At 34.0% G+C, this 24,003-nt stretch overlaps 2 protein-coding genes and 3 pseudogenes across 4 annotated transcripts; 3 read left to right on the top strand and 2 right to left on the bottom strand.

Annotated features, from left to right (window-relative positions):
• The first annotated feature begins 778 nt into the window (after nucleotides 1–778).
• LOC107015637 (probable glycerol-3-phosphate dehydrogenase [NAD(+)] 1, cytosolic) lies at nucleotides 779–4,963 on the top strand. The gene is made up of 5 exons (XM_027916690.1): nucleotides 779–2,423; nucleotides 2,711–2,932; nucleotides 3,586–3,833; nucleotides 4,188–4,327; nucleotides 4,647–4,963. Exons 1-5 carry the CDS (start codon nucleotides 1,763–1,765, stop codon nucleotides 4,768–4,770), a joined length of 1,395 nt encoding a protein of 464 aa, XP_027772491.1. The 5' UTR covers nucleotides 779–1,762; the 3' UTR covers nucleotides 4,771–4,963.
• A 5,108-nt stretch (nucleotides 4,964–10,071) lies between these two features.
• On the top strand, nucleotides 10,072–10,951 carry LOC107017580 (annotated as a pseudogene).
• A 1,343-nt stretch (nucleotides 10,952–12,294) lies between these two features.
• LOC114073913 lies at nucleotides 12,295–14,541 on the bottom strand (annotated as a pseudogene).
• LOC107016475 lies at nucleotides 14,116–17,674 on the bottom strand (annotated as a pseudogene).
• Nucleotides 17,675–17,947: 273 nt separating this feature from the next.
• On the top strand, nucleotides 17,948–23,994 carry LOC107018394. 3 transcript variants are annotated; one of them, XM_015218863.2, is made up of 6 exons: nucleotides 17,948–18,162; nucleotides 22,199–22,241; nucleotides 22,414–22,505; nucleotides 22,598–22,709; nucleotides 23,428–23,468; nucleotides 23,560–23,858. In XM_015218863.2, the coding sequence occupies exons 1-4, from the start codon at nucleotides 18,097–18,099 to the stop codon at nucleotides 22,706–22,708; spliced, it is 312 nt and encodes a 103-aa protein (XP_015074349.1). In that variant the 5' UTR covers nucleotides 17,948–18,096; the 3' UTR covers nucleotide 22,709; nucleotides 23,428–23,468; nucleotides 23,560–23,858. The 3 variants fall into 3 exon arrangements, with proteins under 3 accessions (XP_015074349.1, XP_027772444.1, XP_015074350.1); XM_027916643.1 differs by lacking the exons at nucleotides 23,428–23,468; nucleotides 23,560–23,858 and adding an exon at nucleotides 23,971–23,994; XM_015218864.2 differs by lacking the exon at nucleotides 23,428–23,468 and having other exon boundaries at nucleotides 17,950–18,162.
• The last annotated feature ends 9 nt before the right edge of the window (nucleotides 23,995–24,003 follow it).

Here is a 24,003-nt window from a genome sequence, read left to right as displayed (position 1 = left end):
CACCCCCCCCCAAAAAAAATTAATTTCATGCATAAATCAAATATACGAAAAATATTTTTTACTCACCAACCAAATATGAGAAAATAAGTCCAAAATCTACTTATTTTCCAGATAAATATTTTCTAGAAAAACATTTTCCTTCGTACCAAACACACCCTATATAGAAGCTTATTCAAATTTTGAAGGCAATGGGAAACTATTCAATCAATTCATCCAAATTCGTATACATTTTCAAAAAAATGGATACAAATCAAATACTATCTTCGTCCCTAATTACTTGTCCACTCTTTCTTTTATATTGTCCCTAATTACTTTTTCATATTGATAAATCAAGAAAGAACAATTTTTTCTTACCTATTATATCCATAATTAAATGACTAATTACTTTGAAAAATGTAAATTTTTCATCAACTTCATAATTAATATGGAGTAAAATGATAAACTTACTATGTCATTAGTTATTTTCTTAATAGGTGTGTCAATTCAAAAGTGAACAAGTAAAAAGGGACACAAAAACTAATATTTATGAAAAATTTGAAAATTAACACAAATTCAATAATATTTATGAAAAATTCGAACAATCGTAACACCAAACTACATGTCCATTATTAATGGCCGTCTAGGAGGTTGGCAATAGGTACTACAAAACTTTAATTGCCTTGGCACCCTCCCCTATATTACCCCCATTCAACTACTCTATCCATATCAATCAATTTTAACACCCCCTACCCCCCACCCACTCACCCCACCTTCTACCTATATATACACACATGCATTATTATACATATATTGTCAAATAAAAAAGTGATCTTTAACCTTCATGGTCTCATGGAACAATTTTCATGAGTTGGGTCATCTTTTTTTTGTTTCAAGATTGTACATTTTGCATACAATTCTTGTTTTTTTAAAAACTTAAATGTGTGTTAAAGCAACAGTTTCAGCTTAAAAATTGAATCTTTATACTGTTTGACACGTAAAGGTTTGTTCTTTTTTCAACTCTTTTCTTTATTGTTTGTCAAAAATTGTCTGTTGGGTAGATAAACCAAACTTAGGCGGACACTACAAAGCTGTCAGCAAAATCAAGATTTACAAATTTAGTAGGCTTTGTCAGCTTCTTTTATTGCTTCGGAAGTGGAGAAAATGAAGAAAAAATGTTTAAAGAATTGGTGGATTTGAGTTGAAAAAGTGAGGAAAGAGAAAAGTTAGTAGTTTTGATTTAGGTAAAAGATTCTACTTGTAAAAGGGTTCTCCTCTTTTTTCTGGTTTATCATAGCTTGGAAGGAAGTGGAAAATTGAGGAAGTTTTCAAGAATTTAGTTAATGTGGGAGATGAGCTAAGTCAAGAAAATTATTTAATGTTTGAAATGTGCTTTGCTTAATATATTACTATCTAATAAGGGGTTTTGCTCTTATGCTTAAAAGGGTTGTTTTTCTTCAAGTTCTTGAAATAGTTTGTTAAAAAGTGTAGTTTGTTCATTGATTAAGACAAATTCTGCAGAGTTTATGATCATTGGGGGTTGAAAGATTCTTCTTTTATATAGTACATTTTGAGGTGTTTAGATTGTCTTTTGTGGGGTTCTTTCTCTTCAAATTTTTGAAATAATTTAGCTAAAGTGTAGCTTGTTCATTGGTTGAGACAAATTCTGCAGACTTTGTGATATTGGGGTTTAAAGATTCTCCTTTTATCTACTTTTTGAGGTGATCAGATTGTCAAGATTTGTGGGGTTCTATAATTGGAGTTTTATTTTTTAACTTGAAAGAAAATGGTTGGTAGTATTGAAGTGAAAAGTGGTAATAGTGTGTACTCAAATGGGAGTGTACACAACCACAATGGTCCAGAGGAGAAACTTGATGAGCTTAGGCATATTCTTGGTAAATCTGATGGTGATTTGTTGAGGATTGTTTGTGTTGGAGCTGGTGCTTGGGGCAGTGTTTTTGCAGCTTTGCTGCAAGATAGTTATGGTCAATTTCGCGATAAGGTTCAAATTAGGATATGGAGAAGGTCAGGGAGAGCTGTTGATAGAGCCACAGCTGAACATTTATTTGAAGTGATCAATTCAAGGGAGGATGTGTTGAGAAGGTTGATAAGGAGATGTGCATATCTCAAGTACGTCGAGGCTAGATTAGGCGATCGGACATTGTATGCTGATGAAATCTTGAAAGATGGTTTCTGCTTAAATATGATTGATACACCATTTTGTCCATTGAAAGTTGTGACCAACTTGCAAGAAGCTGTGTGGGATGCTGATCTTGTGATTAATGGATTGCCCTCGACTGAAACACGCGAAGTCTTTAAGGAGATCAGCAAGTATTGGAAGGAAAGATTAACTGTACCAATCATCATTTCACTGGCAAAGGGTATAGAGGCTGAACTAGATCCAGTTCCTCATATTATTACTCCTACACAGATGATTAATCGGGCAAGTAAGGGTTTATCTTTATCTTGCTTTATATCTTGTTTCCTGCTGATCTTTACTTGACTTGCAGTTCCTAATCAGTATGGCCTTTGAACGCGTGTTTTTCATATAGTGGTTCCTAAATATGTTGAAATGAAACAGAATTTTATTCAGTATGAGCATGTGATAGTTAGTTGTAAAAGAACAACTAAAATGTACCGAAGCTTTGTTTCATCCATCAATATGTTGGTTGTAAAAGAACAAGAAGAAAGTTTAGTCTTTCAGTTTCTTAACAATATGATCTGTTCATTGCAGCTGGAGTACCAGTTGAGAATATCCTTTATCTTGGTGGACCAAATATTGCATCGGAGATTTACAACAAAGAATATGCTAATGCTAGGATTTGTGGATCAGAAAAATGGAGAAAACCACTAGCAAAGTTCCTTAGGCAACCTCATTTTATTGTATGGGACAACAGCGACCTTGTAACTCACGAAGTCATGGGAGGTTTGAAGAACGTCTACGCCATTGGAGCTGGTAAATCTTGGTCTTTCTCAATGTTTGTTTGTCTGAGGAATTTATTTTTCAGGTTAAAATCGTTCCCGCCAATAAGCAACCATTTTTGTCTTTTTGACTTGTCAGTTAACTATTATGTTCCAAATACTCAAAAGTTGAAAAATGAGCAAGCCCAGGAGCTCTTCAGATTCTAGTTTAGTCGGCCATTCCACTTACAAGTTTCATTGCGGCGATTTATAACAAATTATCATCTTCATCTTAAGTTATTCTCAATGAACAAGCATCATCGGTGTTTATAGCATCTTGTGCCCCTGGTTTATGGTACATATTTCCTCCATAAAGACTCGAGAATACACTCAAAGACATTTAGCAATTCTCTATGTAACATATAACAAGTTTCAACAATTTACGGTGTTATATGCATCATTAATAGGAGAATTGTCTTACCTTTATTGATATTATTGGTGAGGTAAAGAGAGAATCTTTTTTCCTGTTGTACCGTTAAATGTAAATGAGGATTTCGTAAGAGGGATCAGTAACTTACTATTGAAACTGGAATTCTCATTAGAGCCATATGCCCTGCATCTGAAGTCCCGAGCTAACGTTTATGTAATACCCAATTTTTTTGTGAGAATCTTCTCATTGTTTTGTGCTTGCCTTCTCGTTGATTCCAGGGATGGTAGCTGCACTAACAAATGAGAGTGCTACCAGCAAATCAGTATATTTTGCACATTGTACATCGGAGATGATATTCATCACGTATTTATTGACTGAAGAACCAGAAAGGCTTGCAGGGCCTCTTCTAGCTGATACATATGTTACATTGTTGAAAGGTCGTAACGCATGGTATGGTCAAATGATAGCTAAGGGAGAACTGAGTCTCGATATGGGTGATAGCATTAGTGGCAAAGGAACAATCCAGGTACTCATTTACTATTACCAATTCTCTTATCATGTCTCTTTGCAGAGTACACGAAACTTTAGAAGCACTCCCTTTGCTTCGAGTTGTTTGTCCTACTTCCCTTTTTAGTCCGTTTCAGAAAGAATGCTTTTTTTTTGGGTCCTACGGTCTAAAATCCATTAGAAGCATACTTTGTACAGTGGAAATGGATACTCGATGTTTGGATTTGACACTGTTGTTGATCCTGAATTTTTCTAGCAATTTCCTCTTTCATTTTATACTAATGCATCAAGTTACTGAGCTTGCTCTGTTGCTGTAAGAACTTCTAAGATTCCGGCATCCTAAGCAGTCACGTTCTTTTTCACTTTTCCATAGGGAGTTTCTGCTGTCGAAGCATTCTATGAACTTCTAAGTCAGTCAAGTTTGAATGTGTTACATCCCGGAGATAATAAGCCGGTTGCCCCAGTTGAGCTGTGCCCTATCCTGAAGACTTTATACAAGATACTCATAAAAAGGTAAGTCCTTGCACAACACAACATATAGATGCTGCTTGTGATTTGTTGCTAAAGCGTAATCCCGTGTTATGAACTCAACAAATCAGCTGTTATAATTAGAATTTAAGAGTTTTTTACACCATAAGTATAATTTAACATGTCATAGCAGGCTGTCTACCTTAGTTTCTAAGTTACTAATTCCATTTGTTATGAGCAAATTCTTTTACGCTGTCAGTGTATATAAGTTAAACTCTTACAATTTCGTGCATAAACAGTGAAGAACAACGATTAAGTTTCCACTTTCAAGGTCTAATTTCTCCATTTTTTTTTGTACTTCTAGAGAACAAGGGACAATGGCTATTCTTCAGGCACTGAGGGATGAAAACTTGAACGATCCGCGCGATCGGATTGAGATTGCACAAAGTCATGCTTTTTACAGGCCTTCACTTCTTGGACAACCTTGATCAACAATTTATGCACAACATTTTTAGTATTTAAAGCAATGAATAAGTGTATAGAGTGGTTCAAATTGGATGGATTGTTTTGTGTGGTGAAGAAAACATACATTTCATACTCAAATTTGTATTGATGAACATGCTAAAACATATGGTCCTATTTTCTTGATATTCATTTGAACTTAAAGCCTATTCTATGCTTTGTTCTTTCCAAAAGCCATTTTAAATTTACTCAATACAAGTATGTTGTGGTTTTTTCAAAGTTTAGTGCATCGAGCTGTCTTTGTAAATAAAATGTATCTTTTTTTCTTTAAGAAACTCATAAAATTTTGATCTTTTTCAACTTAAATGTATTCTCAAGCACAATAAAATTTTCAAATACCATTTTTTAAATGTCCACATCCCTACTAAATATCTTGAACTAAAAAAAAAACATAAAGCAAATATATTTATTTATTTTTTTAAAAAAAAAGCTAACTTTTGAGTTCTTTTAAAGATTCAGTTTCAAATTTGTAATAGTAATTTTGGTTAGTTTTTAAAGTGATTTGTTCACTCATAAAATTTTATTTACTTTTCATACTAAGTACATGTTCAAAAACATCTTTAATTTGCAAATATATTTTTTCAACTTAGTTGTAGATACTAAATGTTTTTCATCTGGCCATAAATTCAATTTCACTTTATTTGTCATAATGTGTTCATTTTTTTCCCAGTCTGTTTTGATATGCTTCTTGAACAGAGAATTACCATGAGTATGTCACTGATAATTTGGAATTTACAAAATTGAGGTTGAAGATGAATTTATCATTCGGTGTCTAGGTCTTCAATATGTTTCTTGAGCTGAGAATTTATCGGAAACAAGATTTGCATGCATTTGATATTTCCCAAATCTCACTTATAATATTATAAGAGTGTGTTATTGTTGTTTGATCTTTACGGAATTGGAGCCAAAGATGAATTTCTCACCTGATGTCCGATATCTACATTGAAAGCCGACAAAATCTGAATTCGTGTAACGTCCCACAATGAGGAGTAAAGCACTCCTTAATAAAGACGACTCTGTATTTAGGGATAAAACGCTCCCTAATAAATAGGGATGACAATAGGCTGGTGCGGGGGAAAGGCGGGTCGAGCTTAACCCGCAAAATTTTTCATTTGCCCCGCCCCGCATAACATTATTTTCATTTTCAACCCGCTCCGCCATGCTCTGCACAGACCCGCTCCGCATGAACCCGCCCCACATACTTTTTTTAATATTTTCTATTTTTAGTTAAGTTTGATACTAAAAATGAAATTCATAAAAAGAAATTCATTTTTCATAAGTTGTACTTTAATTTAATAGGATAGTGACTTAAAATTTTATTTTTTAGAGGTCAATCGAAAAACAGGTAAGAAAATGAATTTTTTTTATTGAACCATTTTCATTTACTATCTTGAATATTTTAGTAGTATTAAACAAATTATCTTAATAAATAATGTTCTATCACTCTTATAAGTTAAGTTATAACATGTAAAAAAAAAATTAAAGTTGAATTTAAATCCACTTAAAATCACATATGCCCGCAACCCGCCCTGCCTCGCATTTGTATTCTTTAAAAAACTACTTCAAATTACCCCCCATTCCACCCGACCCACACAACCATAAACCGGTCTTGTCCGTAGGGATGTACATGGCCGGATTGGTTCAGGTTTTTTCAAGTATCAAACCAAACAATTTGTGTCGGACTTTTAAATTTATAAGCCAAACCAAACCATTTGTGTAGGATTTTTAAATTTATAAACCAAACCAAACCAATAAAACTTGAGTTTTTCAACCTGGGGTTTTTTTCGATTTTTTTTTTTGGATTTTTCTGGTAAAGTATTAATACAAACATATAATTTAGTGGTACTTCAAATATTTTTTTTGTCCTACCAAAATACAACTACTTAAAGTGTTTCTTAAGAAAATAACAAAATATGATATGATTAATTACACTAAAATATCCAACAAAAAAAATGACATCCCGTAAAATAAGTATTGCAAATTAACAAGTCATGATTTAAAAGTACTAAATCATGCTAGAATAAGTTTAATAAGTATTAGTTATATCACTAAATGTTAAATGAAATTAAAATTAGATTATGTATTTTACTTTTCTAAACCAATGTAAAATTAAAGAAGAAATATTCAATATTATTGTTGTTCTTAGTGTTGAATTGATTTAATTTTTGCATTAGTATTAATTTGATTTTGATTTAAGCTTTTTATAGTTACCAACATATGTGGACTATAATCTTTATTGGACCATTCAGAATTCTATTTTTCAAACTTGAAATAACATATTAAAAGATAAAAACTATGAAAAAGTATAAAAAAATATTTAAAAATTATATCAAAGTAAATATTTTTGTGTATAACATAAAATTTTACAATTATATATAATGTCGGGTTGGTATAGTCAGTTTTTTTCAAATACCAAATCAAGTCAAACCTAATCAGTAGTAATTTTTTTTTGATTTGCGATTTGGTTCGATTTTAGATTCGATTTTGTACACCCTTACCGCCCAGCATAGCCTTAAACCTGCCCCACAAGGTAATTTTATACCTAGAAAAACTTTATTTAGGGAGACTTAAATTTGAGACTTGTGATTAAAAATGATGGTTGGTGTGTGTGATTATAGTTAGGGGAAATAACTTGCGTGTCTAACTTTTTAAAAATAATTACCATAATTGTCAATATTTTTTTTTAACAATAAATGTCAATTTAACTTGATATTCAAACTTCATATTTTTTCTCTCGCCCCAAAATTTTCCACACCCGCGATTCACGCCCATGCAATTTTCTCCCTCGCAATTGCAATTTCCTTTCCAGCGACTACAATTTTCTCTCGCCATTGCAATTTAAAGGTTAGTGTTGAGTAAGCTCTGTTCGTTTAGGGTGCCGGACTTCAATTTTCTCTCGCCATTGCAATTTAAAGGTTACTGTTGAGTAAGCTCTGTTCGTTTAGGGAGCCGGACTTCAATTTTCTCTCACTATTGTAATTTAAAGGTTACTGTTGAGTAAGCTCTGTTCGTTTAGGGTGCTTGCACTGCAATCTGCGGTTTTTGTTGGTCTCATTTGCACTTAACTGATCCTTTAATGTGCGCTTGCAATTGTGGTCTTAAAAGTATAATTTCTTCTTTTTGTGTGGAAGCCTTTTTGTTTGTTGATTTATTTTGAGATTTCGTTTGATTCAAGAACCTGTGAGTGTCTGGTATTCAGTTCTCTTCTCTAATCAGTATGATCTCTTCTAGCATATGTGTAATACAACTTTAATTCAGGTTTAATTCGCTTGTTAGCATCTGTGTAATACAGCTTCAATTCAGTTTTAGTTCACTTGTTAACATCTGTGTAATTCAACTTCAATTCAGTTTTAGTTCACTTGTTAGCATTTGTGTAATACAACTTTAATTCAGGTTTGATTCACTTGTTAGCATCTGTGTAATACAACTTCAATTCAGTTTTAGTACACTTGTTAGCATCTGTGTAATTCAATTTCTGACTTATTTATATGCAAGTCATGATCACAATAGATACAGGTTTAATTCACATGTTAGCATTTATGTAATAAAACTTTAATTTAGGTTTTATTCAAGTTTAATTCAATTGTTAGCAAAGTGGTGCTCTTCTAGCAGATTAGTCTATATGTCTCTCTCTAGTCTTTTAATATTTGTAATGCACTTTTTAATGATGTGCAGAAAAAGTATGACTAATCTAGCGGTGATGCAATACTTCAATGGACGATGGGATCCTAGCAACAAATACATTGACTACTTGTCAGATGGTGTGTTGATACACACAGAGTCAACGTTTGTCACCCTCGTTTCTGAAATTGCTAGTTAATTGTCAATAGACACATCAACAAGTAAAGTTGAAATCAGATATAAAATTGATGAAAGGTCTCATCCAATTCAAATTCATAATGATATGGGGGTAAAGGTATATCTTGAAACCAAAAAGAAACATCGAGATATGGCAAGATACCATTTATGTGTCACAACAACTGAACCAGTCAACTTGGAGATTAATCCTGCACTCATTTCACTTTTGTATTCAGACACTTCAGGAGATATGAGGGTTATACACAGTTCATACTTCTCTAATACATTTAATGGTATTGATGAAGCAATAGGGTTAATTGAATTCGGATCATGTGAGGAATTTGATGAGCTAGAAGAATTAGCACCAGGCATCATTGTTAATGTCACTCACTCTTTATTTGAGAAAGATCAGGTGTATAAGAATAAATATGCCCTCACCAGTTCACTAAAAGGACATTCCATTTTTAATCATTTTCAATGCAAGACAACAAGATCAAGCGCAATCAGGTAAGACCACAAGTCACTTTAAATTATTAATTGTGTATTAATATTTTTTCTACAACTATTTGATACAGTGCCTAGGAGAAAACTGCAGTTAGAGTTTACGAGCTTCAAGCTTGAACAAATCTGAAATGTTCAAGATTAAAAAATTTGAAAGCGGACACACATGTTTGTTGCTACATAATTCATTATCGGAAAGTCTAGCAACTAAGAGTGTTGTTGGGAGTATTATTGTGGATAAATATACTAAATCAGATGTTATTTACACACCAAAAGACATACAACGTGACATGTTAGCTGAATAAGGTATGCGACTCACATATATGCAAGCTTGGAGAGCTAAAGAAGCAGCTCTTGAATTAATCCAGGGTGATCCAATTCAATCATATGCAAAGGCAACTTACCTGGTTCTCATATAAGATTGCACAAATCAGATGATGACCGCTTTTTATATGCGTTTGTATCTTTGTTCACCTCGATAAAAGGATGGGAATATTGTAGACCAATTATAGTTGTTGATGAAACTTTCTTAAAAGGAGCATACAAAGGGATACTGCTAAGCGCTAATACCTTAGATGCAGCAGGTCAGACTTTCGAATATGATACTAGTGTTTTCTATATTGAATTTTTGAACTATTTATTAAAAGTGAATTATAATTGCAGTAAAAATGTGTTAAAATTGTATTAAATAAAGTGTACTTGGTGCATGGAGTATACTGCCACTTGCTTATTCTATTGTCAATTCAGAGAATGATTCATCTTGGAGGTGGTTCTTTGAGCAATTCAGAGATGCATTCGGTCAAAGACCAGATATGTGTATCGTTTCCGATAGGCATGCAAGCATTATTAAGGCAGTTTCAACAATTTATGATGAAGTACCTCATTTTGCGTGTATGTGGCACTTACTACAAAACATAATGAAAAATTTCAGAAGAAGTCAACAAAGGGTCACTGAGTTGTTCTACTCTATGGCAAAAACATACACCTTGACAGAATTTAATCAATGTATGACAATGGTTAAGAAGATAGATAAGAGGATCAAAGATTATTTGTTGAACATTGAATACAACAAATGGTCGTGTGTGCATGCTGAAGTAAACAAAACTTGGATGATGACATCAAATATAGCAGAATCAATCAATTCACGAACAAGACATGCCAAAGTTCTTACAGTCTTGCAACTTTTGGAATTCATGAGACAGCTTGTACAGAAATGAAAAAACAATAATAGATCAAAGGCGATATTTTCAGGTTTTCACCTTGGAAAAAAGTATGAAAATATATTGCGGCGCAATAAAACTGCATCAGAGAAATTAAAGATATGCCTAATTTGTTTGCTAGTATTTTTTCTTCGTATTCATATCTAACATCTCTCTTGATTATATCTTTTTCCTTTTCATAGATTGTAGAGACAAATAAATATGTGTATACCGTACTTGATGGTATTACACAATTCACAGTATGTCTTCACCAACGTACATGCACATGTGGGAGATTTCAATTGAATGAGTTACCATGTCCACACCTTTGGCTATTTTAACAATAAAACACACTGATTATGAGAAATATTGTTCAGCTAATTATACAAGAAAAAAATTATTGTTGACATATCAATTTCAAATGGATCCCCTGCCAAATGAAAGTACATGGAACACACCAACACATGTTCTTGAAGATGTTGTACTTCTACCTCACGGAAAGAGACCTCCGGGAAGGCCAAAAAATAAAAGACATACTCAACTGAGAGAAGATGAATTCAAGAAGGCGAAAATTACATGCAGCAATTGTGAAAAACATGATCACAACAGGAAGACTTGCAAAAATGTCAGGCCTTATGATCAAGAATAAAAAAATAATTTATTTTAGCAGTTTGCTTTAGAATCTCATTGACTCTACGAATTTGGATCATGTTCGGTTATATGATTTATATTCTTAGTTCCGCAATCTCGTATTATTCAGTTTAATAGAATGTTTTCTTAGTTGTGCAATCTCATGTTATTTAGTTTACTGGAATGTTTCTATGTGTATAATTACATTTGATATGATATATAGATGAAATGATATAGTTTACTGGAATCTTGTTTTTTAATTTTTTATTTGCTTTTTGCTGTAATATTTAATTTGAATGACCCAGTTGAGCTTGAGGCTTGAAAATCCCTTGTTGAGTATGTTGTCAGGTTGGGGAATTTGGGTGATGCTTCATATGTTTTCGAGGAAATGGAGGAAAGGGATGTGTATTTGGTATGTTTTTGGGAAATGGAGGAAAGGGATGTGTTTTTGGTATGTTTTTGTGAAAATGGATATTTTGATGAGGCTTTGGATTTGTATCAACGGATGTTGTGGGTTGGAATTAGGCCTTATTTCTATACTTTTCCTTGTGTCTTGAGGACTTGTGGGGGTATGCCTAATTGGAGAATGGGTAGAAAGATACAAGCTTATGTAATACGTTTCAGTTATGATTCAGAAATCGATGTCGTTAATGCATTGATTACAATGTATGTTAAGTGTGGGGATGTTTGCAGTGCAAGAGTGTTATTTGATGGAATGTCTAAGAGAGATAGAATTTCTTAGAATGCTATGATTTCGGGTTACTTTGAGAACGGTGAATTTTTGGAGGGGTTAGTGTTGTTCTCCTCAATGCGGGAATTTGATTTTTTTTCGAATTTGATGACCATAACAAGTGTGATTTCAGCTTGTGAGGCTCTTGGGGATGAGAGGTTAGGGAGAGCACTTCACGGGTATGTGTCAAGAATGAACTTTTATTCAGGTTTAATTCAGATTTAATTCACTTGTTAGTATTTGTGTAATACAACTTTAGTTTAGGTTAATTCACTTGTTAGCATTTGTGTAATACAATTTTAATTCAAGTTTAGTTCACTTGTTAGTATTTGTGTAATATAGCTTTAATTCAAAGTTTAATTCACTTGTTAGTATTAGTGTAATACAACTTTAGCTTAGGTTTAATTCAGGTTTAATTCACTTGTTAACATTTGTGTAATATAGCTTTAATTCAAGTTTGATTCAGGTTTAATTCACTTTTGGAAATTTTGAAGGTTAGTGTGGAGTATGCTATGTTCACTTGAAAATCCTGAGACAATTATAATGACAGCATCAATAAGGACACAAAGAAGGAACAACTTCATATATAAGACTTACGTATAAACAACACAGTTAGGTATATAATACCAAGACTTACAAAATAGACCAATATAGTTTTTCATAGCCTAACTACAAATTATTTTACGTTATATAGTTTTCATAGTCATCTAACTAATATAACTATATTCCCTTATCTAACTGGTCTTTCATCTTCACTTTGAAGGTCACTCGCTTGCTTTCTTCTTTGGATATTCCCATAATATAGCTTCAAATCTCTTTCGGAGAATGTATGCCTTTACTTGTTGATTTAGAATATGTTGGCCATTACTTACAAACTCTGCAAATGCAGCAACGAATACTCCACAATTCCTACAAAATTCAATATAAAATTGTTATCAAAATATCGATTCAATACAAAAAAAAAATACACATTTGATGATACTTACAATTAATCCTCTTGTTGTCTCGGAACACCTTTAGTTATAAAATGAAATTCAATTTTCTCGAACTCATTTATCTCACTCTATTTTGGTGTTGCCTTCAGTTCAGGACGCTTATCATAGAACTTGACCACACTTAAATAATATGGTAAAACAACTGAAAGCATCTCAACAATATTTTTTACCTCTAAATTCACCACACCCCTAGCCGGAAATGAATCATACACCTCCAAAGACCTTTGCCCGATATCAAAAACCACAAAAATCCAGTGACAATTCTCTTTAATGTTTAATGGAATAAGAATATAATTCACTTTATCCCACGAGGTACTTGCCAACAAACGACGTCCACATATATACCGGGTAATATCATCAGAATCTTTTACTTCAAAGTTCTTCTTATCCTCATGAGCATCACAAAGTTTAAAGAAAGAATTGATAATCGTTGTCTTGAAAACACAATCAGTCGTCGTAAATCGAACATTACTGTTGGTTTCATATTTTTCTTTCTTTCTTAGGTAATAGAAAATGACATCAATATGCTGCAAAAAAATAATAGATTGAAATGTAAGAAGAAACAGTCTTAACAACAAATATTCAATTAACCAGGAAGGGATTCTGAAATAGGATTTGTTACTCCTAAGTATACATATTCAGAATTTGTGGAGTGCTTTCAATTTACAGTATTTGAGTTTTCATGATTTAGGCATTCATATGAAAGAATGTGGGATTAACTTCTAGGTGCACCTCGTCCAGGAGTGTCTAAGAATCCATGTGATGTGCAAATGTTGGCCTCACTAATCAGCCTAGTTGTCATTTCTCCAAGTGTCTATGTCTATGTTTTGTTTTACATTCCTTTTTTTGTTTTCTCATCCTGCCCTTGATTTATTATGGGGTGCCAGTGCGATAGTGTGTTTGGAGTTAAGTATGTATTTCAATCTGTCTTCAAATTCCAAAGATCAGTACTGTACTTGATCCAAATTTATGATAATCACTAATCAGTCCTTCTAGATACAATCTATCCTTAAAAATACTCCAGTCTTTATAAATCAAATCTGCCAAATTTATGTTCTAACTGAAAATCAACAGTAAAGAAAAAAGGATAGAAGAATCAAAAAAAATAAAACAACAACAAAAAGAGGATATTTAGCTCCAAGAATCAAATATATGAAGAAATCAACATATTCCACCAATTTATAGATCTATACAATACAACAGTGCCTCAAGCAAAAGAAAGTTGCAAGAAATGATGCCAAAAAGAGGAAAATGAAAACTGCAGACCACTAGATTCCTATGAATATTAACTAGGCTTCATCAAGATAACTAGTTATATGTATGAGAAAAAAACAATTAAGAGTCAAAGCAAGAAAATCAAACATCTAACATCTTTGAAGAAGAAAATTAGACATAGAATCTTTAATAATATAAAATAAACTTAAAAGTATCAAAAGACTTCTTTTTTTTTCCTGAAAGTATCACAGAATATCCTTGAAGTACTCTTATGAAGAGACAAAAGCAAACTCAAGATTGAGAAACAAAAAGAATCAAAGAAATATTAACGTCCAACTAAAATTTATATAACTGACCTTATCACACCATTGTTGTTCAGAATGTGTCAATTTATAAAATCAGAGTCTTTCATCTACCGTACAGATATCCAATTCAAATACTGGATTGATAACATGAAGAGCATCTGTATAAGGTTTCTTTCCCCGATCAAAATAGAATAAAAATTAAAAAATACTCAAAACCGAGACAACAACAACTAAAAAAGAGGCAAATACGAAATTAAAGAAGAGGTACAGAGTGTTCCACAAGTTGAATTAAGCTTGTATATATTATGAATTAGAAAAATTATCCAAAAAACATCAAAATAAATTACCTCTTTTTTGTACCCATATAAAGCCACTTAGTGAATGAATCGATCAAATCAGATTCATCATCTCCTCCGATTGCATATAAAATAGGATGTTTTGTCTCAAAAATCAAATACACCAAATAAATTAGATATAGTAACTTGAGTTGAAATAAACAATGTAATAAAGTATATTAACTTTCTACAAATACCTTATTTTTTGTAGGCTTGAAGAGACATTTCTCAATATATTTTAACCATGGACTTTCTGCAATTGTCTTCCAATTCAAGATTCTTGGAATAGAATCAGCAACACGAATAACTATATCTTCATCAACCTTTGAACAACACTCAAATATCCAAATTTGAAGAGCAAGAGGCAAGCCACCAATTCGATAGTATTTATGCATTGACTTAAGCTCATGTCTCACAGAATCAGACAACTTTTTGTAGACATCTAAACCCCACAGATATGAATTGAATTTTCCACTTTCCACAAGGTAAAAATCTCTATTACTAATTTGGTATTCGTTGTCCTCATATGAAAATAAAAAATCATTAATAAAGTATAGAACGACCAATGAAACAGTCGAGTCATCATCTATGAATTTTTTAGCTAAAAACAATGCACGTAGATGGCTATTTGGAATCGTGTTTTTCTTCGAAAAATAACTACTCATCAAACTACATCTAGAATCGGGAACATTGATAGAAGTGTCACCACTAATACAATTTAAGCCCGTAAATATACCAAATTCTCTAAGACCAAAAAATAATATTTTGTTATTTATTTCAATAGCAAACACATCATCCGGTGTGTGTTTTAACTCTCTATTTACAAGACAGTGAATAAGTTGTTGTTGTGTGCTCGATTTTGGAAGGTCAAGAAAGTACCTAAAACATGTATTCCTAAACAACTCAAGTTATTTATCAAATAACGATAGTTTGATTTGTTCAATGACACTGTGATTAGTGTAACATTACCACCTACTCGGAATATACACAACATCAGGGTGTTTCCAGAATTTATGATCCTCCATATGCATTAAACATGAATTAAAAATGTGTTACTACATACTAAAGATGAATTAAAGATGAATTTCACATACTATATGTCAAAAGCAAGGTAGTAATCAATCGAATAAAAGATGAATTAAAGTTGAATTACAAAAATGACTACTTCTGGTTTCAAATCCAGACACAACTTATCAACTTCAGTACAAGCAACCTAAACAATGATCTAGTTAAAGGGTTATCATGTAGTATTAATGTAATTGAAATTATCACAAAATTGTACAGTACAGTAATGTTGTCCCACTATCACACGAAATCAAGACTAACTTGCAGTATTAACATTGTACAAATTCACATTACATCAAAACATAAACTAACAAACATAGGGGCCACGCATATTATGCTTCACAGAAAAGTTCTCCAAAAAAAAAATCTACACACTTCAAAACAAACTTACATGAAATCATGATATGTTTGAGAAAGAGTACACATGTACTTCAAAGTACTGCTCCTTTTTTATTATCAGTATATGGGTAAACCTCAACACCTATATTACAGTACTTGTGCTCTCGGGTACCTATTTATCTCTCTTTTTTAAAAGTCATAGTACACATTACATAGCTAATTCTTCATCTAGAGAAGGGGGAACTACCTATTATTACACATTACATTGCTAGTTCAAAATTAGATTGTGAAGCACAGGATAAGATACGTAAGTGGGTAATGCCACGAATCATTAGTCTACTTGGAGAGAAATTCTGGAGGAAGAACAGGTGGAAAAAAAGCATATGAGGTGACCTTCTTTGTGCTCATGTGGACAGTTTGAAAGGAGAAAATAGAAAGCGTGTGAGGGAGTTAAAAGTTTTCACGTAAATATATGGGGAATCATTTTAATTTCTGTTCACTTTGGAGCACACATGATACTCCATTGTGTCAAGGCTTGGATGTTGTTTGTGGATAAATATGTTCTCATGTAGCTTGCATTATTTGTAAATATCATGTATACTATTGGAGTACAATTTGGTCTCCCATGAAAGAGAAAGAAAACTCACTCTCCCACCACAAAAAATGAAAAATAAGATGAGTAAAATAAAAGAAGCTTTTATATAATCATATGAAGGCTACATAGGATTGTTACCTTGAATATCTATCAAAAAATGATATTTTGAATTGATGTTTCATTCCACCTATGAAATTACGATTACAATAGACCTATTGATATTTTTTACTATGGAAGAACACAGATGTTGATTTCTTCATAAGACAAATAGATAGATAGATATCACAGGCTACAACCTTATACAACCTATGAAATTATGGGAGAACAAAAGTAAGCGGTAACAATGCACATCCCCTGAGAGCGTTCTAGCATTTAGCAGAGCAAAACCAAGTACTCCGATGCACATTCCCTAGGGGTTTTGTTGTTTCTTCTGTACATATGACCTTATTTTCTCTCTCAATTAGGACACTCAAATCTCAATCTAGTTAAGGTCAGCACTCAGAATCCTACCTGCTCTATTCATTTTCTGCCATACTAAAGTTGAACTAAAGATGAACTCCACATACTACATCTCAAAAACAAGACAGTAATCAACATACAATCATTTTTAAACAACAAATAACTAAGAAAAATACATATACATAGATCAACTACTACTAGAACATACCGGATATCTACTCTTTGGTAGAACCACACTTTTGGGTAATCGATTTCGAGTTTTTCCATCCTTCACTGACTTTTTCTTCTCCGGTCCATCTTTATTTTTCAATTTTTTTGACTGAAATTGAGGAGGTAAATCATCAAAATTGTCATCACTGTCCACGAGTTTCTTCGACGAAGATGCCAAATTAACACACATTTTTTTTTATTTCTTCACTGATTTAACCTCTTTAACTCGTTTTTTACCTTTGTTCTGCTCGTCATTGTTCGTCATTGTTCTTTTCCTCCTTGTTCCGCTCACCTAATATTTGTGAGATTCCCAAACTAAAACTTGGACCGCTATTACCTTCATCCAAAGAAGTAGGAGACGAAACTTGACGCTTCTTTCGACTTCTTCTATAAACTTTCAGATTCGAAGTATCAACATTCTTAACTAGCCGCGAACTTCTTCTAGGAGATTTTTCTTTACCTTCTTCCATTAGTATTTGTGCAGAAAAATGGGGAAGAAGAACCCTAATTTTTTTATAACGACGATGAGAAAGAAAATAGAGAGAGAGGAGCGAATAAATTTTCTAGTTAGTTCAAAAATAATATAAAGAAGAAATAAATATGTTTTAAAATTTTTTTGAATTAATATAGCTAAAATTTAACAAAAATAATAATAAATTAAAAATATACTTAAAATTAATAATTATAAAATAAAAGGTCTTTGTTTATGTAATTTTTCCTCATAGTTATACAAGGAAGAGAAGACACCACTTAAAAAACAAAAAGTTTTCAACTTGCACAAGAAAAAAAAAAAGTAAGTGAAACCATATTCCATTTGGTAAAGCCGCAATATTTTCAATTGGCTAAATACTTTTCTGAAAAAGCTGATTTTCAAAGTCACTGCGTCTTTGCTACGGCGTTTAATTTTACCGAAAAAATGGGGGATTCAAACAATCTTGAAGAATCCTTGAAACCCTTTTACCAGAGAGCTTCAGAGGCTGAGGTACTTTTTTTATACATCAATTCTTTTTCACGTTTTCTTGTTTAATGTTCTTTTTTTTTTCTCCAAGTTTTGTGCTCTTTTTAACCATCTATAGGATTTAATGATTTGTGGGGTTTGCATGTTTCTTTCAATTTTGGTAGATTTTGACTTCTGAGTATGTAAAAATCTGTGCTTTACTGAATTTCATTGTCATTTGGATTTTAACCTGTGCTCTTAAGGTTCAGTTTGAATGTGTGTTCTTTTTCTTCAATTACTGTGAAAGTTCTATGCTTTTCCTTTTACAGGTTTATTGGTTTATGGGTTTTGCATTTGTAAAATTAGGTCTAAGGCCTAATTCACACCCAAAAGCTAGCTCAATTCACACCCAAAAGCTAGCTCAAAGGGAGGAGGATTGCTTAAGCTTTATTAAGGAGTCCACCCATCTCATTAACCATCGATGTGGGACTTTTTTCATTCTTTAACACCCCTCCTCACGCTCAGTGATTAACATCTGATGCGTGGACAATTTTGATTTTGGGGGTCCCAACATCGGGTGATATGGGTCCTGCTCTGATACCATGTGAAATTAGGTCTTAGGCCTAACTCACACCCCAAAAGCTAGCTCAAAGGGAGGAGGATTGCTTAAGCTTTATTAAGGAGTCCACCCATCTCATTAACCATCGATGTGGGACTTTTTTCATTCTTTAACACCCCTCCTCACGCTCAGTGATTAACATCTGATGCGTGGACAATTTTGATTTTGGGGGTCCCAACATCGGGTGATATGGGTCCTGCTCTGATACCATGTGAAATTAGGTCTTAGGCCTAACTCACGCCCCAAAAGCTAGCTCAAAGGGAGGAGGATTGCTTAAGCTTTATTAAGGAGTCCACCCATCTCATTAACCATCGATGTGGGACTTTTTTCATTCTTTAACACCCCTCCTCACGCTCAGTGATTAACATCTGATGCGTGGACAATTTTGATTTTGGGGGTCCCAACATCGGGTGATATGGGTCCTGCTCTGATACCATGTGAAATTAGGTCTTAGGCCTAACTCACGCCCCAAAAGCTAGCTCAAAGGGAGGAGGATTGCTTAAGCTTTATTAAGGAGTCCACCCATCTCATTAACCATCGATGTGGGACTTTTTTCATTCTTTAACACCCCTCCTCACGCTCAGTGATTAACATCTGATGCGTGGACAATTTTGATTTTGGGGGTCCCAACATCGGGTGATATGGGTCCTGCTCTGATACCATGTGAAATTAGGTCTTAGGCCTAACTCACGCCCCAAAAGCTAGCTCAAAGGGAGGAGGATTGCTTAAGCTTTATTAAGGAGTCCACCCATCTCATTAACCATCGATGTGGGACTTTTTTCATTCTTTAACACCCCTCCTCACGCTCAGTGATTAACATCTGATGCGTGGACAATTTTGATTTTGGGGGTCCCAACATCGGGTGATATGGGTCCTGCTCTGATACCATGTGAAATTAGGTCTTAGGCCTAACTCACGCCCCAAAAGCTAGCTCAAAGGGAGGAGGATTGCTTAAGCTTTATTAAGGAGTCCACCCATCTCATTAACCATCGATGTGGGACTTTTTTCATTCTTTAACACCCCTCCTCACGCTCAGTGATTAACATCTGATGCGTGGACAATTTTGATTTTGGGGGTCCCAACATCGGGTGATATGGGTCCTGCTCTGATACCATGTGAAATTAGGTCTTAGGCCTAACTCACGCCCCAAAAGCTAGCTCAAAGGGAGGAGGATTGCTTAAGCTTTATTAAGGAGTCCACCCATCTCATTAACCATCGATGTGGGACTTTTTTCATTCTTTAACACCCCTCCTCACGCTCAGTGATTAACATCTGATGCGTGGACAATTTTGATTTTGGGGGTCCCAACATCGGGTGATATGGGTCCTGCTCTGATACCATGTGAAATTAGGTCTTAGGCCTAACTCACGCCCCAAAAGCTAGCTCAAAGGGAGGAGGATTGCTTAAGCTTTATTAAGGAGTCCACCCATCTCATTAACCATCGATGTGGGACTTTTTTCATTCTTTAACACCCCTCCTCACGCTCAGTGATTAACATCTGATGCGTGGACAATTTTGATTTTGGGGGTCCCAACATCGGGTGATATGGGTCCTGCTCTGATACCATGTGAAATTAGGTCTTAGGCCTAACTCACGCCCCAAAAGCTAGCTCAAAGGGAGGAGGATTGCTTAAGCTTTATTAAGGAGTCCACCCATCTCATTAACCATCGATGTGGGACTTTTTTCATTCTTTAACACCCCTCCTCACGCTCAGTGATTAACATCTGATGCGTGGACAATTTTGATTTTGGGGGTCCCAACATCGGGTGATATGGGTCCTGCTCTGATACCATGTGAAATTAGGTCTTAGGCCTAACTCACACCCCAAAAGCTAGCTCAAAGGGAGGAGGATTGCCTAAGCCTTATTAAGGAGTCCACCCATCTCATTAACCATCGATGTGGGACTTTTGTCATTCTTTAACAACATTTTCTTTCAATCCAATGAATTATAGCATTTTTTTCATTTATGTGCCTATCAGAGCCGGTGACTAATTGAGTTGTCTAGATGTGCATTTTCAAAGTTAGACATGTTTAGTTGCCTCAATTTAAGGTTTTTATCTATATATTATGCCTTATTTTGATCTTGATTTCAACTTGTGCTGTTAAACTTTAGTATTGAATTTCATTTTTTTCCCTGTTTGGTACATTAGTGTAAAGTTTCATGCTTTCCCTTCTATAGTTTTGGGGTTTTGTTTTCTTTCAATTTTGATAAATTCTGAGCCCATACAAGTCTTTTCTTTAGTTGCAGACAATATTATTGGACTGTTAGTCTGTACAGATAAACGTTGTGTGAATGCTGCTTTTGTCTATGTTGCTCGGACTCTTCATAAATGACTTCGGGTGCTTGTTGGATCCTCCAAAAGTAGTGCATTTTCGAAGGATCTAGCCCTGCTGCTGCAACATTTTTGGAGAGTCCGAGTAATTTCATTTGGCTAATTGTTTTGTTGAATTTTCTTGTTCAGTGTTCCTTTTGCTTCAAGCTCTGTGCTTTTTTCCCTTCTACCTAATGATATGTGGGGTTTGTATTGTTCTTTCAATTTTGATATATTCTGAGCCCATTCAAGTCTTTTCTTTAGTTGTATGCATTAATATTGCAATTTCAGGTTGTATAGATGAACTTAGTATGGATGCTACTTTCTTTTGGCTAATTGCTTTTTTAAGAATATTCTGTTGGTTATGCGTTGAAGTATTTGGTAAATGTTGCTCAAAACTCATGACGGATCTTTCAAAAAACGAATAGCTTTTGGAGAGTCTGAGCAACATATTTTGGTGTTCCTCGCATATCAGATTTGTGCACCTTCGATGCAGTTTCATGGATCATGTTTATCAGCTAATGAAAAAATGGATTTGAAAGTTGGAACTGCCAAAACAAACCGTTAATGCAGTTATTCCTGTGATTTTGCCTACAGAGTTTAGAGCAGAGCCTGATTATGTTCCTCCAATAGTTCACAAACATATGTACATACAGTGTGCAATGTGTACCCTCGCGTTGCTATCATCTAAAATTTCATGGCCTCTTATCTTACCTCCTCTTTTGAGAATCCAACCCTATCATTTGCATACCTTATATGGCCCAAGCCTATTGGAAACCATGAGATTATATCCTAATAAGGTTTATGCAGTCTAAATGGCTGGTACCAACAAAAAATGCCATTAGATTAAATGTATTTACATACACAATTGTTCTTGTTGTTACTGCTTATCTCTTCATAAATGTTGTGTTTTTCCTTTCCTTGAGCTGAGGATCTATCGGAAACAACCTCTCTTCCTGCTAAGGTAGGGGTAAATTCTGCGTACACTCTACCTCCCAGCCCCACCTGTGGGACTATACTGGGTATGTTGTTGTTCGTTGACATCCATAATTGTGGTGTGTGCGCAAAACTTTTTGTCATTTTGTCTTATTCCGACTTTTCTACTTTTACCATCATCAGTGGATACTAAAGACAGTTTCTTTGACTGAAGGAACGATTGGCAAGACTTGAAATTTCAGTCGCTAGTAAGACAGGTTAGTGATGCCTTCAATCCTATCCTATGTTGCTTGGATCCTTCAAAAATGCGCGAGCAACATTTATCATATGTCCTATTGACAACACTTCTGGTTCATAAGTTTTCTCATCTATGTAAACTCGAGAAGCCTGCGCATTTTCATGTTTATGTGCATGTTGGTGGCTCTTCAGATCATAAAAACGAGGAATTGGAGAGAACAGTTGCTGGACTCCAGTCAAAGCTGAAAGATGTCACTGCTGAGCTTGAAGCAGAACAAGAAAAGGTTGAGATTTGGATTTGATTTCTTAATCCTTTTCGCCTTTCCAGATTATGGCGTTGAAGCTAAATAAAGACCGAATTTTTGTTTGATTTCAGGGACACAAACAGGTCGAACAATTAACTTTAGAGAATGCAAAGCTCAAATATCGTATCAAACATCTAGTTCGATCGCTAGAGGAGGTTCTTAGCAAGTTGGCATCGAAGTGAGGTAAAGCATTTCATATTGCTCTACTTTTCTTGCATAATCTTTGTTGATATTTAATTAAGTAAACAAAACGTACTCTCATTAAGAGTGTAAGCTTTTAGATGAGATGAGTTTAGGTCTCACCGCCTTCTATGAACAAAAAGAAAATCTTGTGCTTGACCAATGAAATAGAATTAGACTCGCACATGAGGAGGCATGATAAACACTAATTTTAAGTAAAGAGAAGTGTACTCTTTTCTTAGAGTTTTAAGTTTTTTCGATGAAATGGTCACATGATTTGGACAATCTTTTCCCTTCTCTTCTTGCAGCAAGCCAAGAAAACAAGCCATATTTGTAATTATTAATGTGACTATTTCGATTATTACACCCGTGTAGCTTTACCCACCAAGGTTAGGTTCATGAGAAGTACCCAAGATATATGGCCTAACGGTCAATGAAGTGGGTTAAACTCATGTGGTCTCGATCTCAAATTCTACTAGAGGCAAACATATTAGATGATTTATTTCCATTTGTCCATACCTCGGTGGACATAGTGAAAAAAAAAGGCTTAGACTATGCTTTTTTCTTACCAGAAATTGATAATTTAGCATCTCATCTTCCTTTTTAGTATAACCCGTTTTTTTAGTTTTCATACTATTTTGTCGTTGCTACTATTCTCTTCATTGTTTTCAACATGACTTCTTAGCCATTGTATTTGTTTTACCTATTTATTTTTGAGCAGGGTGTCTGTTGAAACATCCTCCCCTCCTTCACAAGGCTGGGGTAATACGTTTAGAATTATACTGATTATATTATTATTGTTGATGATAGTTTGCACGTTTATGTGATCACATGATTTTTTCCTTTATTGCAGGTAATTTTTTCTGAAGCAGGATGATAGATAGCTCTTTTACTTCAAATACTTAGTTGCATGTTAGCAAAGGAGTTATTTTAACTGTTGATTCTTACGCATGAGTTCTAAGAAAAAGAGTTTAAATTGTACTCATTTCTAAAAAAAACATTTTAAAAAATCATAATCATTGTTGCGTGCATCTCAACTAATTTCACGATGTAATTGATACTTTCCATCAGCACATGTATCAGATTACTTTGTCTATCAAAGCTTTGGACAAATATTAATATTAAATGTGTGTACACCTCAATTATTTCAAAGGCTACTTCCGTTATATATAGAGTAACTTTGTCCACCAGGTACCTAACATGAAATCATGTAATTTTGTCTACTTGTTGGAATTTAAACTTGAAATCTCGTGCATAATAACAGTAAGGCCACGCAACTCAAGTGCTCCAGCATCCA

This window comes from Solanum pennellii, chromosome 4 (assembly GCF_001406875.1).
Source record: "Solanum pennellii chromosome 4, SPENNV200".
NCBI classification, from domain to species: domain Eukaryota; kingdom Viridiplantae; phylum Streptophyta; class Magnoliopsida; order Solanales; family Solanaceae; genus Solanum; species Solanum pennellii.
Note: the sequence above shows the minus strand (reverse complement) of the source record. Positions and strands in the feature narration are given on the sequence as shown.

Bases quoted from the DNA above. Each gene is read 5' to 3' on its own strand.
- LOC107015637 (XM_027916690.1), top strand. From the start codon at position 1,763: ATGGTTGGTAGTATTGAAGTGAAAAGTGGTAATAGTGTGTACTCAAAT. The intron at 2,933-3,585 runs GTAAATCTTGGT...CGTTGATTCCAG, and splicing joins CGTCTACGCCATTGGAGCTG to GGATGGTAGCTGCACTAACA. The intron at 3,834-4,187 runs GTACTCATTTAC...ACTTTTCCATAG, and splicing joins GTGGCAAAGGAACAATCCAG to GGAGTTTCTGCTGTCGAAGC.
- LOC107018394 (XM_027916643.1), top strand. From the start codon at position 18,097: ATGGGGGATTCAAACAATCTTGAAGAATCCTTGAAACCCTTTTACCAG. The intron at 22,242-22,413 runs GTTAGTGATGCC...GTGGCTCTTCAG, and splicing joins TTCAGTCGCTAGTAAGACAG to ATCATAAAAACGAGGAATTG. The intron at 22,506-22,597 runs GTTGAGATTTGG...GTTTGATTTCAG, and splicing joins TTGAAGCAGAACAAGAAAAG to GGACACAAACAGGTCGAACA.